Source organism: Myodes glareolus, chromosome 3, assembly GCF_982192425.1.
Source record: "Myodes glareolus chromosome 3, mMyoGla1.1, whole genome shotgun sequence".
In the NCBI taxonomy this organism is placed as follows: domain Eukaryota; kingdom Metazoa; phylum Chordata; class Mammalia; order Rodentia; family Cricetidae; genus Myodes; species Myodes glareolus.
The window spans coordinates 10,903,095-10,921,939 of NC_142028.1; the positions used below are offsets into that span (position 1 = coordinate 10,903,095).

At 38.1% G+C, this 18,845-nt stretch overlaps 1 protein-coding gene across 3 annotated transcripts in view; it reads right to left on the reverse strand.

The window, feature by feature from the left end:
* Slco1b3 (solute carrier organic anion transporter family member 1B3) overlaps positions 1-18,845 on the reverse strand; it is a 79,514-nt gene that overhangs the window by 32,737 nt on the left and 27,932 nt on the right. For 2 of the 3 annotated variants that reach the window (XM_048432532.3, XM_048432534.3), the window contains exons 3-5: positions 6,370-6,511; positions 3,558-3,690; positions 897-1,006 (exon numbers count right to left, since the gene is read on the reverse strand). In XM_048432532.3, the coding sequence (XP_048288489.3) occupies positions 897-1,006; positions 3,558-3,690; positions 6,370-6,511 (385 nt within the window). The remainder of the gene's footprint in view (positions 1-896; positions 1,007-3,557; positions 3,691-6,369; positions 6,512-18,845) is intronic. The other variant, XM_085687308.2, reaches the window with a different exon arrangement.

Genomic DNA, 18,845 nt, shown 5'->3' on the forward strand with positions numbered 1-18,845 from the left:
TTCCTTGTTTATTTTCCCTGTGTTGTATTCTGTGTCAGGACATTCACAATGCTGTGAGAAATAACCATATCAGTTAAGGGTCAGTGCTCTTAACTGCTGAGTCTTCTTTTTGGTCCCTAATTTTATCTTTATAATTAGAAAATACTTAAAATCTTTCCTTCAGTCACAAAGAGATATTTTGGTTATAATTATAAATAAGTCTCTAAGCATCTCACTAATTATTTTCTTAAAGTTGATTAATAACAATACATTTACAAAGAATTAGGTAAGTATCCTTTTGTTAAATGGATGTTAAAAAATGACTTCTAGAAACAGTGATAAATTTATACAATCTCAACAATACAAAAAGAAAAAGAATTAACTACTCGTTTCTTTTACGTTTAATCTTCCCTTATCTGATATACTAGGTAGAATTATCTAGAGTGTTATGTCTATATTATCGCATGAGAATACTTTTAAAAAATCTTCAATTGGAGTATTATGTTTTTTATAAGGCACCTCTTTCTTATTTGCATACTCATGCTTTCTTGCTTGCTTGAGTTGTTTGTTGAGACAGGGTTATAGTATATGGCTCAGGTTTTCCTCAATGCCACACTCCTTCTGTTTCAACCACTGGGTTCTGGGACTACAGATATTTACACAGTCAGTTCTTGTAACTTTATTTTAACTGCAAGCATCTTTTCCCAACTTCTAATTGAAACAGTCCTTAGCTACTCCTCAGACACTTCTAAAGGCTCATTCTGTATTACATGTCCACACTATGATTATGTCTATATGTCAAGGTCAAATATTTATTGTTTTTGATCAATTTTGCTGATATATTTTATAAAGATCTGTATAGATATATTATATATACAAAGCTTCAAGTTGAAGTCGCTGTTACTATTAATTCTTACCTTTCCCCACTACCTCAGGTGAGGTTCCAGTGAATGATGTAGTTTGATTAACTAAACACATCAACGTGGAGCTGTTTAAAGAGCTGATGTCATTGTCTGAGTACCTGTAACTATAAATGCACCATTAGACTTAACCTTTTGTTTATTTACCAAGTATTTTCACTTTTCCAAGAAACTATTTTCCTCTTAATTGTGTTTCTCTCTTCTCCAGGTTAATAAGAATTCCCTGATAACTTTCCAACCTCAAATTTAAGAGAAATAATTAGTAACAGTAAAATGGGGAGAAGGCCCAGTAAGGTACTTCAGTGTCCCTCAGGCAAGGGAGATGATATGACAGATGATACTCTAATTATTCCATAAACATTCTTGGATTTGCCATTCTATTTTCTGAACTGCTGAGTGCAGTAATTCTTAATTAGCTTCAACTATGACAGTAATAGAAACTTTCTGATGAGTTATGTTTAAAAAGCTAGAGAGTCATGTTTTTAAATCAGTCTTAAATGTATGCTAATCCATCAACCTTTTCTATCAAAACATTATTTTCTTTCATGGATGTACATGCATACATAAGTTAATGTCTCATTCTGAAACTTTAATAAATGCTAATCCACTTCAACTTGATCAAGGTGTATTTAATAGCAACAAAGGGGATGGAATAAGAATGGGGACATATGACACATCTCAAGAAATGCTAATATAACCTGTACCTCCATGCAGGATAACCCAGTGCATGCCAAGTACTCTACTCCACTTCAAAGCTAGAATCAAAATGCAGTGTTTATACTTAAGGACCTTCATCCTCTCTATCATGTAAGTTTAATATCCAAGGTTGTCGTGAAGGAAAATCATTAGCTGTGCTTGAAGGTTGAGCATGGGGTGGATATTTAGAGATGTCACCATATCTAGAACATATGAGATGAAACTTAATGATGAAAAAGAGTTTAAGAGACAGACCCCAGAGGAAAGTACACAAGACAGTTGCTCAGCAACTGTATGAAACACTGGAAGGTCACCTAGGAAAGTAAAGGACCCTTTCAGTGACCAGCATGCATTGACAAGCAATTTTAAATATAATTGATGCGCAGGTGAGAACTTTAAACATTTTTGATAGTGACTTAAAATAATTTCAATGTGTGTCCTTACCACAATATATATGCACACTTACAAATATATGTGTAGCTCAAATGGTGCCTTGGAAGGACAGAATCTATCTCTGCATACTATTCAAGTCTATCTTACAATACTCGATATTCTCAACATCCTGAAGAGTTTTTGCTGCTCCAATGATAAACTGGGACCAGAAATTTGATAACCTGTTCTAGAAAGCTTGGAGTTTAAAACAAAATTAAGAAAATTGATTTGTATTTAGAACTTAGTTCTTGTATTGAATGTAGATCAAAACAGAGCTGAGGGACTGGAGAGATGGCTCATCAGTGAAGAGCATTGCTTGCTCTTCCTGAAGTTCCCAATTTTCTTTCCAGCACCCACATCAGGAGGCTCATTACTACCTATAACTCCAGGTACAGGGGATCTATTGCCTTCTTCTATCTTTCGCAAGCTACACATGCATATGGTGTACACACATATTCAGAAGCGAAACACTCAAACACATGAAATAAAAATAATGCATAAGTCTCTAAAATAGTAGAACTGAAACTGAAGACAAGACATCTAGATCACTGACTTCAGTCAGGATAAGAACATTGATGTCCACATGGACTGATGTAAAAAGGGTAAGATCTTGGGGACTGCTGGTTATCAGCATTTCAGTAAAGTTAGAGCTTAAGATGAAGTCTATAGCTTTGACCTGAATTGCTTTGCAATTTTGAGAGCAACAGCTAAATGAATGGATCTGAAACAGAGTTCATGGTGTAATGCAAGGTTGGGAAAGCCTTGTGAATGCCCAGTGGATATATAGACATGGTAAGCCGTGCTAGCCATGAAAGCAAAGTATTGGTATGATAAAGAGGCCACACATAGACAAATAAGTTTAAAGAGCATAAAATGATGAAAATAAAAGAGGGGAAAGTTTCTTGAATGGTTGACTGTAAGAAGAATATGACATTAGTATGGTGACAATGTGAATGCCAAGTGTAGCAAAGATTAAGTAAGTGTGTGTGTGTGTGTGTGTGTGTGTGTGTGTGTGTGTGGTGGTGGGGGGTTACAAATGGGTTCTGGTATCCCAGCACCCCTGTTCTAGCTTTAGTCCCATTTAGGGGTGAGCATTCAGTCTCTTCTCAGCACAAGATCAAGCCAGTTATAATTCCTTCATGGATAGGGTAGATGACCTCCAAGCTCCAGCTGTTATTGGGGAAATAGCAACAGTTTATAACATTTAGGGAAAAGAGAATTATTATACTTTGACATTGTAGCCATTAGTAGTTTGGCCTAGCTTCAGTGGATGGCTGCATGCCCATGCACTAATGGGACTTAGACAGTTATAAAAGAAAGTTTAAAATGAGGATGAAGCAGGGGATTTGCAAGTTTGAAGGAGGGTGTATGGGGTGTGAGAGGAGTTTCAGGGAAAATGTGGGTATATGTGATTATATTTCATTGTGTACCAGTATGAAGTTCTCTAAGAAGTTTCTCAAAAGAAGGAAAGAGAAATGAAACCCCATCACTAAGTTACATGTCAGTGGAAAAGGCACAGGCCATACTTACTATCCCATGAAGAAATGTGGCATTGCAGTCATAATACTCCCAATGCCCATGATGAAGCAACCAATTCCAATCAACTTTGGTCTGTGCAGTTTGGATCCAAAGTAACTCACAAATACAATAACCAACAAATTCCCTAAAAGGAAACCAAATTATATCAATTTGATTTTTCAGAGCAAATGCTGATGGTCAATGTGTCTAGAAGAATGAAAAGCCCCAAACAGTAAAAATAGAGACAATATTTGGCCCTTTCCTCGGGTTGAATGATGAGGGAAAATTCACCCTAATTAAATTGACCATAGAAAAGTATAGGATTTAGAACATGCAGAGGCAATTTTATCTGTTTCATTTATTTATTGAAAGTTTATTTATTTAATTTTGTAAAATTATGTATATGTGTGAGTGTGTGTATGTGTACACGAGTGCAGTGCTCAGAGAGGCCAGAAGAGGAAGTCAGATCCCATAGAGGTAGAGTCACAGTTGTGAGCTACCAGATTTGTGTCCCATAAACCAAACCTAGGTTCTCAGAACAAGTGGTAAGAATTCTTCTTAACTGCTGGATCATTTTCCTAGGCCTTTGTTTTTGTTTTGAATATCAATGTTTTATTTTTGGAATGGTCATCAATGCCTAAATCACTTTAGATTAGATATCACCATATTTCTTTTGACCTGTATGAAAATTCATAGGGGACACTGAGTTCTGGGTTGCAAAAGAGAATTTATTTCTTTTTGCGCCAGTCTATGGAATATATTTTGGAAACAATAAAACATACTTAAATTGTAAGACAATATTGTTAAAGCATATTGTTTTCCTTTTGAGGAACTTAAAGTAGGCTAGATTATACTAAAATGAAAACAAATGGAGAAAAGTCTTCCTAATGTGAGAGAAAAACATTACTTGATTCATTTTTTATACATTCCTGGCATTCAAAGCTCGGTTGACCGAGATGGGGGGAAGGGAGGAAGGATGAATGTGGGATCAGTGAAGAATATATTTCAACTAAGGGAGTCATTTTAGAGTTTACAGGAAACTTGATTATATATGGGATCCCAGGTCCAAGGAGAGATCCCCAGATTGTTCTCTGGACAGAGGAGGGGGTGCCTGAACCGGCCTTGGCCCGTGACCATACTGATGAATATTTTGCTTATCACCATAGATCCTTCATCTGGCGTTGGATGGCGATACAGATGGAGGCCCGCGTTGGAGCACCGAACTGAGCCCCCCAAGATCCAAATGAGGAGCAGAAGGAGGAAGAAAATGACGAAGGACTGCGAGGGATACTATCACCCACTGATACAAGGGGTCGGATCTAATGAGAGTTTACCAAGGCCAGATGGACCGTGACTGAACGAGCATGTGATCCAACCAGATTCTCTGAATGTGGCCGGATTTTCTGAATGTGGCTGGCCTGCAGTCTTTCTGAGAAGCCATTGACAATGACACTGGGACTGGTTTCTTCTGCATATACTGGATTTTTGGGATCCAGTCTGTTTGGATGCTCACCTTCCTGGACCTGGAGGGAGGGGGGAGGAACTTGGACTTCCCACAGGGCAGGAGACCCTGACTGCCCTTGGGGACAAAGAGGGAGGAGGAGAGGGAGGGGGGGAGTGGGAGGGCGTTGGGAGGAGGGGCGTAAATGGAAACTTTTTATAATTTAATAAAATTACTTTCAAAAAAAAAAAAGTCCTAATACGTACTTGTCATGGCATTTCCTGGCAAAATATCATAAAAGAATAAGCCATGAGCATGATTATAAACAAATGATAAAAAGACATTAGAAATGAAAACAGACAGGTGAGCAGAACTCAGGGAGGAAAATGTCAATTAACTAAGAGCATTAATAAAATTTCTAAGAGGAAAAACTATTTGAAATGTCATGTTGACTGCAAATTACCTAGCTGGATGTTGGGAAAAGGAGAACTCCAAATGGGGGAGTCGATTATATTATACCTGGGATTATATATAAACAATAAACAGATAGTTACCAAAAGTTAGTAAATACTTGGCAAAAAAAAATATACAACGGAAAATTGAAAGAAAGAGCCAGCAAAAAAAAAAAAATACATGAAGTAAAGAATTAGTTGGAAAGAAAACAAACTGTAAAAACAAAAAACAAAGTATCCTTACAGGTGTAATAGTTTTGATTCAGGAGATCAAAAGTAGCAAACTAAGAAGAAAAATAAAGTATAGCAAAGTTAAAAAAGAGAAAAATATATAAATTTTAATTATACAAAATGGGAGAAAATAGTAGAAAGGAAAAGAAAGAATAAGAAGAGGAGACCTAGAGAGCCACCTGGGAGAGACCTCCAGAACCACACAAAGGTGTTGATGTCAGAAGCTTGCAGAGTGAGGACACCTGACAAATGCTGGGTTTTCAGGGCTCATCGCTTGGAGCAACAAATCTCTAAATGAAGCATTTTTAGCAAATGTTTTGAGGTTGCAGAAATTAGTCTTTAATTCTTGTAACTCAGAACCGAAAGCTCAAGCTTCTAAAGCTTGAAACTTTAAGTCTTTGGAAACAAATAATGGGGGCTCATTCACTTTTTACTAGTTGGAGATATAATACAAAAAAAGATAAAATTTGGAATCAAAAAATTCAAGTTTGTACCATTTTTAGTGATATAACTGATGTTAACTCCTACACATCGTGAGTGGCAATTTTTCCCAAGATATTACAACAAAAATGACTCCAGATATTGCTATATTTTGGAGAAAGGACAGGGTTACCCCATCTTGAGAAGCTTGGGCACAGAACAAGTCTGTACTATATTTTTCCTCTTTAAGTCTGGTTAGTAAAATAGAAATAAACATTACCAATTTCAAATCCTCCATCAATCAAACCAGCAGTGGAAGATGATATTTCAAACCTCCTTTCTATTTGCGTGATAGAAGTTTTCATAATGATTGCACCAAGTGCCTTGCATATATAGCTGAGGGAGAGGGCTGCCAAAAACATCTAAGGAAAAGCAAATGGGAAAGGTTAATCAAAGTAGGATATACTGTTTCTGGACTCAAATACTTTTCTACTTTCCTTACAGATACAGTTTTTCTGTTTTTTATTTTATTTTTTAATTGAGGACAGCCTATCAGTGTTTCCCCAATAGCATTTGGCATTCCCTTAGCTCTTTTCATGTTATGATTGTACAAAACACATAACTCACATAACTTCCTAACTTGATTATCATTACAGAAGCAAAGTTAACATTGTAAATGAACATTTTCTGTCCCAACTGCCCAGTCCCAAATAAACACTCAAAAGTTTAATATTATTTATAAATGCTTGGTTGATAGTTCAGGCTTGTTATTAGCAAACTCTACATTTAAATCAACCCATATTTCTAGTTATGCTTTTCCATGTGGTGGTACCATTATTAAGAGGAAATTTTCATCTCTTGCTCCCTCTGCATCTGGCTGGAGACTCCTGACTCTACCCTTCTCCTTCCCGTAATCCTTAGATGGGTCACACTGTCTATACTTCCTGCCTGGCTACTGGCAAATCAATGTTTTACTTATCCAATTCAACTGACAAATCTTTATAGTGTAGAAGAGGATTATTCCACAGTATGTCTCACTTTTCTTCTAATTAAAAAATAAGGATGTAACTTTAACATAGTAAGATTATATACAACAAAAAGTTATTAAAATTACAGTAACAATATCTAACCCATTTGCATTTAGCAAAATTAGAGGCAATACTTAATTATCTGTCTTCTCTCTGTGAATTTAAAGTTTTGTATCTAATGTATCTTTTAGCATAACTGAAGAAAACTAAAACAATCTTGTCTTCTACTCACTCCATCAAAGATTCCAGAAGAGTAAAATGTTATCTTATAACTTTGGACAGTTATCCAAAGTTCCTCTGCAACATTGGGGAATTCAACTCTGGCCTACAGGCCTAGCATGTCTCACAGACTTTCCTGTGAAGCAGGGAACTTCAAAGAACTGTTCTCTCATGTTTTAGCAAAGTTAGGCAGTCTCTGAAGTAGATTTGTGCTGCTAGCAGCAGACATGTCTCATTGCAATAAAAAGCCTTGGGTTGTTAAAAATTTTAAATGTCATATTTTATAGGTCTTTGAAGTATTTGAAGGCCATCTCTCTAAATATATCTGTGTATGACTTGAAAACAATTAACATGACTATAAGTTTTACTATTATAGATGACAATTAATCTGTATTTCTTAATTATACATTACATTTAAATGAGTGGCATAAACTTAATACCTTAAACAAGAGTAGAAATATACATATAGTATAAAACTAACTTTAAATTTTTATTAATACACCAAAATCATACTGATATAAAATATTTAAGATTAATAGTTGATTTTGGATTAAAGTAGATTCAAGAATCTATACTTTTTTTAAAGTTTATTAAATTATAAAAGTTTCCATTTTTGCCCCTCCTCCCAACACCCTCCCACTCCCCCAACTCCCTCTCCTCTTCCCTCTCCATCCCTAAGAGCAGTCCGGGTTTCCTGCCCTGTGGGTAGTTCAAGTTCCTCCCCACTCCCTCCAGGTCCAGGAAGGTGAGTATCCAAACAGACTGGATCCCCAAAAATCCAGAATATGCAGAGGAAACAAGTCCCAGAGTCATTGTCAATGGCTTTTTAGAAAGACTTCGGGTCAGCCACATTCAGGGAATCCAGCCTCCTCCAGAGAAACTGGTTGGATCAAGCGCTCCTTCAGTCTCAGTCAACTGGCCTTGGTGAAATCTCATTAGATCAGTCCCCTTGTATCAGTGGGTGATCGCTCCCCTTGCGGTTCTGATTTCCTTTTTCATGTTCTTCCTCCTTCTGCTCCTCCTTTGGACCTTGGGGGACTCAGTCCGATGCTCCAATGTGGGTCTCCGTCTGCATCGCCATCCATCGCCGGATGAAGGTTCCCTCTGATCTTGCCCTTCCTGCTCACGTTCTTCTTCCTTCTGTTTCTCGCTTGGACCTAGGGAGTTAAGTCCAGTGTTCCAACGTGGGTCCCCGTCTCTATCTCCATCCATTGCCAGATGAAGGATCTATGGTGATAAGCAAAATATTCATCAGTATGGTTATGGGCCAAGGCCAGTTCAGGCACCCTCTCCTCTGTCCAGAGAACAATCTGGGGATCTCTCCTTGGACCTGGGATCCCATTTACAGTCAGGTCTCTAGTAAACCCTAAACTGACTTTCATAGTTGAGATATATTCTTCCCTGAACCCATATCTATCCTTCCTCCCTCCCCCTCTCCAAGTCCCACGAGTATTTCCCATTCCTCCCCTGCTCCCTTCTCTCTAACCCTCTCCCCTTCCAACTACCCCCCAACCCCCCCATGCACCCGTGGTTACCTGGAACTCTTGTCTATTTCCAATATCCAGGAGGAAAACTACCTGAATTTTCTTCAGGTTCACCTTCTTATTTAGCTTCTCTAGGATCACGAATAATAGGCTCAAAGACCTTTAATTATGGCTAGAATCCACTTATGAGTGAATACATACCTTATTCCTCTTTTTGGGTCTGGCTTACCTGACTCAGTAAAGCGTTTTCTTTTTTTTTATTTTACTTTTTATTTATTTATTCATTTATTATTTAATTTTTACTAGGAACCCCTCCAGCATCAAGTCTCTTGCAAACCCTAGAATGGCTGGCTCTCTTAGTTGCGATATAAACTTCCCTGCTCCCATAACCATCTTTCCTCCCTCCCCCCCTCCCATTCCCCCAAGCCCTCCCCAGTTCTCGCCCTCTCCCCTCTCCCTAACCATCTTCCCTTACTTCCACCTCCCCACCCCCCATGCACCCGAGTTTGCTTGGCAATCTTGCCTAGTTGTATTATCCAGGAGGATAACTATATAAATTTTCTGCAGGTTCACCTTCTTATCTAGCTTCTCTAGAATCACAAATTATAGACTCAAAAACCTTTAACTATGGCTAGAATCCGCTTATGAGTGAGTACATACCATATTCCTCTTTTTGGGTCTGGGTTACCTCACTCAGTAAAGCGTTTTCTATTTCCATCCATTTGCATGCAAAATTCAAGATCTCATTGTTCTTTACCGCTGAGTAAAACTCTAATGTATATATGTTCCACACCTTCTTTAACCATTCTTCTATTGAGGGGCACCTAGGTTGTTTCCAGGTTCTGGCTATTACAAATAGTGCTGCTATGAACATAGTTGAACAAATACTTTTGTAGTACGATAGGGCATCTCTTGGTCTCTTGGGTATATTCCCAAGAGTGGAATTGCTGGGTCCTGAGGGAGGTTGACTCCCAGTTTCCTGAGAAACCGCCACACTGATTTCCACAGTGGCTGCACAAGTTTGCATTCCCACCAACAATGGATGAGTGTTCCCCTCATTCCACATCCTCTCCAGCATAGGCTATCATTGGTGTTTTTGATTTTAGCTATTCTGACAGGTGTAGGATGGTATCTCAAAGTGGTTTTGATTTGCATTTCCCTGATCACTAAGGAGGTTGAGCATGACCTTAAGTGTCTTCTGGTCCTTCGAAGTTCATCTGCTGTGAATTTTCTGTTCAGATCAGTACCCCCATTTTTTAATTGGGTTAATTAGAGTTTTAGTGTCTAGTTTCTTGAGTTCTTTGTATATTTTGGAGATCAGACCTTTGTCTGATGAGGGGTTGGTGAAGATCTTCTCCCAGTCAGAAGGCAGCCTTTTGGTCTTACTGACAGTGTCCTTTGCTTTACAGAAGCTTCTCAGTTTCAGCAGGTCCCATTTATTCATTGTTTCTCTTATTGTCTGCGCTACTGGGGTCCTACTTAGGAAGTGGCCTCCTGTGCCTATATCTTGTAGACTACTTCCCACTTTCTCTTCTATCAGGTTCAAAGTGGACAGATTGATGTTGATGTCTTTAATCCATTTGGACTTGAGTTTTGTGCATGGTGATAGATATGGATCTACTTTCATTCTTCTACAAGATGATATCCAGTTATGCCAGCACCATTTGTTAAAGATGCTTTCCTTCTTCCATTGTATACTTTTAGCTCCCTTGTCGAAAATTAGGTGTTCATAGGTTTGTGGGTTAGTATCCGGGTCTTCTATTTGATTCCATAGGTCGACTTCTCTATTCTTATGCCAATACCAAGCTGTTTTCAATACTGTAGCTCTGTAATAGAGTTTGAAGTCAGGGATGGTAATGCCTCCAGAAGTTCCTTTATTGTATAAGATTGTTTGGGCTATCCTGGGTTTTTTGTTTTGCCATATAAACTTGATTACTGTTCTCTCAAGGTCTGTGAAGAAGTTTCATGGGATTTTGATGGGGATTGCATTGAATCTATAGATTGCTTTTGGTAGAATTGCCATTTTTACTAAGTTGATTCTCCCAATCCAAGAGCAGGGGAGGTCTTTCCATTTTCTGGTATCCTCCTCAATTTCTTTCTTCAAAGGCTCAAAGTTCTTGCCAAATAGGTCTTTCACTTCCTTGGTTAGAGTAACCCCAAGATATTTTATGCCATTTGTGGCTATCGTGAAAGGTGATGTTTCTTTGATTTCCCGCTCCGCTTCTTTATCCTTTGTGTATAGGAGGGCAACTGATTTTTTGGAGTTGATCTTGTATCCTGCCACGTTACTAAAGGCGTTTTTCAGCTGTAGGAGTTCTTTGGTAGAGTTTTTGGGGTCTCTTATGTACACTATCATATCGTCAGCAAATAACGAAAGTTTAACTTCATCCTTTCCAATTCGAATCCCCTTGATCTCCTTATGTTGTCTTATTGCTATTGCTAGAACTTCAAGCACTATATTGAAGAGGTATGGAGAGAGTGGACAACCTTGTCGTGTTCCTGATTTTAGTGAAATGGCTTTGAGTTTCTCTTTATTCAATTTGATGTTAGCTGTCAGCTTGCTGTATATTGCTTTTATTATATTTAGGTATGATCCTTGTATCCCCAGTCTTTCCAACACCTTTATCATAAATGGGTATTGAATTTTGTCAAATGCTTTTTCAGCATCCAATGAAATGATCATATGGTTTGTTTCTTTCAGTTTATTTATATGATGGATTACATTGATAGATTTGTGTATGTTGAACCATCCCTGCCTCTCTTGGATGAAGCCTACTTGATCATAATGGATAATTTTTCTAATGTGTTCTTGGATTTGGTTTGCCAGTATTTTATTGAGAATTTTCGCATCGATGTTCATGAGTGAGATTGGCCTGTAATTCATTTTCTTTGTTGTGTCTTTGTGTGGTTTTGGTATTAGGGTGACTGTAGCTTCATAAAAGGAGTTTGGCAGTGACTCTTCTGTTTCTATATTGTGGAATACATTAAGGAGTATAGGTATTAGCTCTTCCTGGAAGTTCTGGTAGAATTCTGCATTGAAACCATCTGGTCCTGGGCTTTTTTTGGTAGGGAGATTTTTGATAACAGCTACTAATTCTTCGTGACTAACAGGTCTATTTAGGTTGTTCATCTGTTCTTGGTTCAACTTTGGTATATGGTACTTATCTAAAAAAACGTCCATTTCTTTTACATTTTCCAACTTTGTGTCATATAAACTTTCATAGTAAGATCTAATGATTCTCTGAATTTCCTCTGTGTCTGTGGTTATGTCCCCCTTTTCATTTCTGATTTTATTAATTTGCAAGTTCTCTCTCTGCTGTTTGATTAGTTTGGATAGGGGTTGTTGATCTTGTTGATTTTCTCCAAGAACCAGCTTTTTGTTTCATTGATTCTTTGGATTGTTTTCTGTGTTTCTATTTTGTTGATTTCAGCCCTCAGTTTGATTATTTCCAGTCTTCTACTCCTCCTGGGTAAATCAGCTTCTTTTTTTTCTAGAGCTTTCAAGTGTGCTGTTAAGTCTCCAATGTGTGCTTTCTCCATTTTCTTTAATTGGTCATTTAGTGCTATGAACTTTCCTCTTAGCACTGCCTTCATAGTGTCCCATAGGTTTAAATACGTTGTGCCTTTGTTTTCATTAAATTCAAGGAAGAGTTTAATTTCTTTCTTTATTTCTTCCTTGACCCAGGGGTGATTTAGTAGTTGACTGTTCAACTTCCATGAGTTTTTTGGCTTCCTGGGGGTACCACTGTTGTTGAATTCTAATTTTAATCCATGGTGATCTGACAAGACACAGGTGGTTACTAATATTTTTTTGTATCTGTGGAAGTTTGCTTTGTTACTGAGTATGTGGTCAATTTTCGAGAAGGTTCCATGAGCTGCAGAGAAGAAGGTATATTCTTTCCTATTTGGGTGGAATGTTCTATAGATGTCTGTTAAGTCCATTTGATTGAGTGCCTCCAAAAAATCTCTTATTTCTCTGTTAGGTTTCTGTCTGATTGACCTGTCCATTGGTGAGAGAGAAGTGTTGAAGTCTCCTACTATTAGTGTGTGTGGTTTGATGACTGCCTTGAGTTCTAGAAGAGTTTCTTTTACATATGTGGGTGCCTTTATATTAGGGGCATAGATATTCAAGATTGAGACTTTTTCCTGATGAATTGTTCCTTTTATGAGTATGAAATGTCCATCTCCATTTCTTCTGATTGATTTTAGTTTGAAGTCGATTTTGTTAGATATTAGAATGGCCACACCCGCTTGTTTCTTAGATCCATTTGCTTGGAAAACCTTTTCCCAGCCCTTTACTCTGAGTAGGTGTCTGTCTTTGTGGTTGAGGTGTATTTCTTGTAAACAGCAGAATGTTGGATCCTGTTTTCGTATCCAATCTCTAAGTTTGTGCCTCTTTATAGGTGAGTTGAGTCCATTGATATTAAGTGATGTTAATGACCAGTGATTGATGACTCCGGTCATTTTTTTGGCTAGTAGAGTGTATGTGTTTTCCTTCTTTGAGTTGTGCTTGTGAAGGGTCGCTAGATGTCCGAGTTATTGTAGGCAGTGTTGGGAATGTTGGACTCCTTGGGTTGTGATTTTCCTTCTGATATTCTCTGTAAGGCTGGATTAGTAGCTACGTATTGTTTAAATTTGTTTTTATCCTGGAATATTTTGTTTTCTCCGTTGATAGTGAACAATAGCTTGGCTGGTTATAGTAGTCTGGGCTTGCATCCATGGTCTCTTAGTTTCTGCAGTACCTCTATCCAGAACCTTCTGGCTTTCATGGTTTCCATAGAGAAGTCTGGTGTAAGTCTGATAGGTTTACCTTTATAAGTTACTTGACCTTTTTCCTTTGCAGCTCTCAATATCCTTTCTTTAGTCTGAATGCTTTGTGTTTTGATTATTATATGGCAAGGGGATTTTTTTTTCTGATCCAGTCTATTCGGTGTTCTGTATGCTTCTTGAACCTTCATAGAAATATCGTTCTTTAGGATGGGAAAGTTTTCTTCTATAATTTTGTTGAGTATATTTTCTGGACCTTTGATCTGCAATTCTTCTCCTTCTTCTACTCCTATTATTCTTAGATTTGGTTTTTTTATTGTGTCCCACAGTTCCTGAATGTTTTGTGATGAGAATTTTTTGGATTTGCTGTTTTCTTTGGTCAGAGTGTTTAATTTCTCTATGGTGTCCTCAGAGTCTGAGATTCTTTCTTCTATCTCTTGTATTCTGTTGGTTATGCTTGTTTCTGAAGTCTCTGTTCGTTTACCTAGATTTTCCATAGCCAGCCGGCCCTTGGTTTGTGATTTCTTCATTGACTCCATTTCGGTTTTCAAATCTTGAACTGTTTCTATTACCTGTTTGATTGTTTTTTCTTGGTTTCCCAGAATTTCATTTACGGATTTACTCATTTCTTCAAACTTTTTGGTATATTTCTCTTCCATTTCTTTACTCATTTCCTCAATCTTTTTGTTATACTTATCTTCCATTTCTTTACGGCAGATTTTCACCTCTTGTTTAAGATCCTCTATCATTTTCATAAAGATCTGCTTAGAGCCGATTTCTTCTATTTCTTCTGGAGTAGGGTGTTCAATTCTTCTAGTTTCGAGCTCCCTGGATTCTGGAGATGTCATGTTGCCTTTCAGGTTGTTGGAGGAATTCTTGCATTGGCACCTGCCCATCTCCTCCACTCTGGATGAAACTCTTCAGCACTTTCTGGATAGAACTCCTCAACACTCTCTGGGTAGGACTTCTCAGCACTCTCTGGATAGAGCTCCTCATCACTCTCTGGGAAGAGCTCCTCAGCAGTGCAACAGGGCTAGCTGGTCTTCCCAGGACCCAGGAGACAAAGGGCCAGCAGCAGTGGGGGGAGGGAGGGGTCCTGTGGAACCCCGAAGACCCTGCTGCAGAAGCTGAGGGGGGAGGGGCTGTGCTCTCTTCCTGGACAGGCAGGCTGCCCAGGCGAGCACCCACTCACCTCTCTGGGAAGAGCTCCTCAGCAGTGCAACAGGGCTAGCTGGTCTTCCCAGGACCTGGGAGACCAAGAATCTATACTTTTATCCTATTTCTATATACTCCCTTTTTCTTTTTAGAATGGGATCCCAGAATGTAATCTCCTTTATTCCGTATTTTTCCTGATCATTACCAATAGCAACTTGTAACTAACTTCCCTAAACAATGACAAATTGATCTTAAATATTTTCAGAGAAAATGAGGGGCATGATACAAACTCCACATAGAGTGTTTTCTTCATGGCAAAAGCTAGTCCTATGGGCAAAGAAATTGTCCTTGCCTCAAACTGCTGACAGTTACTGTCCAAACCAAACCACCAGGACACAAACAAAGATGACTGATGAACTTTGCCAAGACAAAATTTCCTGCTTCACAAGTCTTTCAGAAATGTTAGGTCTCTAGGCCAAAGAAGGAAATCCCAATGTTACAGAGGAAACTTAGGTGACTGTTGGGGCAGTCAGCTGTTTCTGTCACTTCTTGGTTTTTTGGAAATTATTTGCTCTGTACTTCCTGTTACTCAGGTAACAGTATCATCCCTCTCAGATCTCTGAAGAAGTTGAAGATTAGATACTCATAGTTTTCCTTGTTACCAAATTCAGAGAAGAAACTCACAAAAAATGAATAATATGTCCATCTCCATCTCTTCTGATTGATTTTAGTTTGAAATCAATTTTATTAGATATTAGTATAGCCATTGCATGCAAATCGATGGAAATAGAAAACACTTTACTGAGTGAGGTAACCCAGACCCCAAAAGAGGAATATGGTATGTACTACGCATAAGTAGATTCTAGCCATAATTAAAGGACATTGAGCCTATAATTCGTGATCTAGTGAAGCTAAATAAGGTGAACCCAAAGAAAATCATATAATTATCCTCCTGGATATTGGAAGTAGACCAGATTGCCAGGCAAAAGTTGGATGCATGGGGATGGGGGTGGAAGTAAGGTGAGATGGGTAGAGAGAGGGGAGAAGGGGAGAATTCAGGAGAACTTGGGGGAATTGGTGGGTGGGATGGTGGAAGGGTGGAAATGGGAGCAGGGAGTAAATATCTTAATTAAAGAAGCCATTTTAGGGTTTGCAAGAGACTTGACTTCAGAGGAATTCCCAGGTCCAAGGAGAGATCCCCAGCTTGTTCCTTGGGCAGCAGAGGAGAGGGTGCCTGAACTGGCCTTGTCCCATAGCCACACTGATGAATATCTTGCATACCACCATAGAACCTTCATCTGGCGATGGATGGAGATAGAGACAGAGACCCACATTGGAGCATTGGACTGAGCTCCCAAGGTCCAAATGAGGAGCAGCAGGAGGAAGAACATGAGCAAGAAAGTCAAAACCACGAAAGGTGCGTCCACCCACTGAGATGGTGGGACTGATCTAATGGGAGCTCACCAAGGCCAGCTAGACTGGGAGTGATGGAGCATGTGATCAAACTGGACCCTCTGAATGTGGCTGGCAATGAAGACTGACAGAGAAGCCAAGGACAATGGCACTGGGTTTTGATTCTACTGCATGGACTGACTTTGTGGGAGCCTGGTTTGTTTGGATGCTCACCTTCATAGACCTGGATGGAGGGGGGAAGACCTTGGACTTCCCACAGGGCAGGGAACCCTGACTGCTCTTAGGACTAGAGAGAGAGGGGTAGGTGGGGAGGAGGAGGGGAAAGGGGGGTGGGAAGGAGATGGAAATTTTTAATAAAAAAATAAAATAAATAAAATTAAAAAGAATGGAAGAAGTAAAATGGGAAAATCAATCAGACAAAATAAAAACTGTACACACACACACACACACACACACACACACACACCATAGAGTCTCTATACTGTTGACTAACTACCCCTGACTATGAGGCCTGCCCTGGAGTGTGTTTGATATTTCAGTGACACTTAATTGGAGATAACTGATTTTCCCTTTTCTAAGTTATCTGTTACAAATAAATTCCTGATAAGGTTATGACTATAAAAAAATTAAGTAATGTGTATAAGGTTGAGAGACATAAAAGATAGTTTTGTATTGATTAATACAAGTTAGGATGTGAAGTGAATTAGATACATTTTGGACGCATCAAGATAGAATAGATAATAGAGTATTTTCACTGAATTTGTCAAATGATAACAGACTAGATATTGTTAATGTAGTTATTGCCTGTATATATTTGTAGAATTGTACTTCTTGTATATAGTTTTACTACATTAATTAAAACCTTGGAATTTAATTAATTCCAACTAAAAGGAGAAATGCTCTTGAACAATCATTTCTACACTATGAATATTTATTACTTTTATTTGCTAATAAAAAGTTGATTGGCCAAGAGCTTTGCAGGAAGAGATTGAGTACAAGAACCAAACTAAGAGATTAGAGGAAGAGGTATCGCAGAGTCAGAGAGTCATCAAGAAGATGGAGAACAAGTCAGACATACAAACTTCAATAGAGATAAAGGTCATGAGCCTCAGGGAAGTACATGAATTAATAGAAAGGGTTTACGTTGTAAGAGCTAGTTAGTAATAAGCCTGAGCTACTGGCTGAGCATTTATAAGTAATATTAAGCCTCTGAGTATTTGTTTCAAAACTGTCTGGCAGGAGAAAAATGTCTGGTTACAGCTGAGAGATCATAAACTGATTTCTAATCTCTGTGGGGCATCAGTTCAGCTTAATCTTATTTGCAGTACATACAAATCTAGGGAAGGGAAGGGTACTTTCAAAGCAATGTTTTGGGGAAGTTGGATGTAAATATAAATCTTGGAAATTAATGGAGGTGGTTCAGTCAACAAGAATGACCGACATTTAATATAAGATGCTGTTTTAACTACTTTTCTACTGTCATGTTAACATGATAAATGGCAACTTATAAAGGAAATAATTTAATTTAAGGCTTATTTACAATTTTAGAGAGTTAGTCCATAATCATCTTGGTGGGGAACATGACTTCAGAAACTGCATGAAGGAAAATATGGTTCTGGAGCAGTAGCTGAGCGCTCATATGATGAGACAACAACCAGGAGGCCGAGAGAATACCATGTGGGAATGGCATGGACTTTTTGAAACTTCAAAACCCTCTCCTAATGACACACCTCCTCTAACAAGGACACACCTCCTTATTTGAGTGTTACTTCTGAGCTATTGCCTACTTTTTGTGTGTGTGAAATGGGGTCTCACATAGACCTGAAGCTTACCAAGTATTCTACGAAGACTGACAACAGAGTTCAAAGAAGTCTTCCTCAACCTGGTCGCTCTGGGACTAAAAGAGCACACAACACCAGTAAAAACTAAAGTCCTACAACAGCAAGACTTCAACAACCAAATAGAGATGAAGCAGAAGAAAATGACCTAAAAAATAACTTTAGGAGAATGTTTGAGGCCCTTAAAGAGGAAATGAAAAATTCCCTCAAAGAAATAGAGGAAAAGACATACAAAAAAAAATTGAAAGACATCAAAATATCCCTTAAATAAAACTAAGAAAAAAATCAAACATATGAATCAAACTATTCAAGACTTAAAAACTGAAACAGAAACAATAATGAAATCACAAGCTAATGGAATTATAGAAACAGAACTCATGAGCAAATTATCAGGAACCACAAGTGCAAGCATAAATTACAGATTACAAGAGATGGAAGAGAGAATCTCAAGTGCCGAAGGTACAATAGAGGAAATAGACTCGTCAGTCAAAGAAATCATTAAATCTAACCAAAGCTTAACAGAAATTATCAGGAAATATGGGACACCATGAAAAGACCAAACCTAAGAATAATAGATATAGACAAAGGAGAAGAAGTCAAACTCAAATGCACAGAACATATAGTTAACAAAATCAGAAAAGAAAACTTTTCCAACCTAAAGAAAGATATACCTATAAAGATACCAGAAGCTTACAGAACACCAAATAGACAGGATCAAAAAATGTCCCTTCACCACATAATAATCAAAACACTTAATGTACAGAATAAAGAAAGAATATTAAGAGCTGCAAAGAGAAAAAGCCAAGTAACATATAAAGGGAGATCTATCAGAATAACACCTGACTTCTCAGT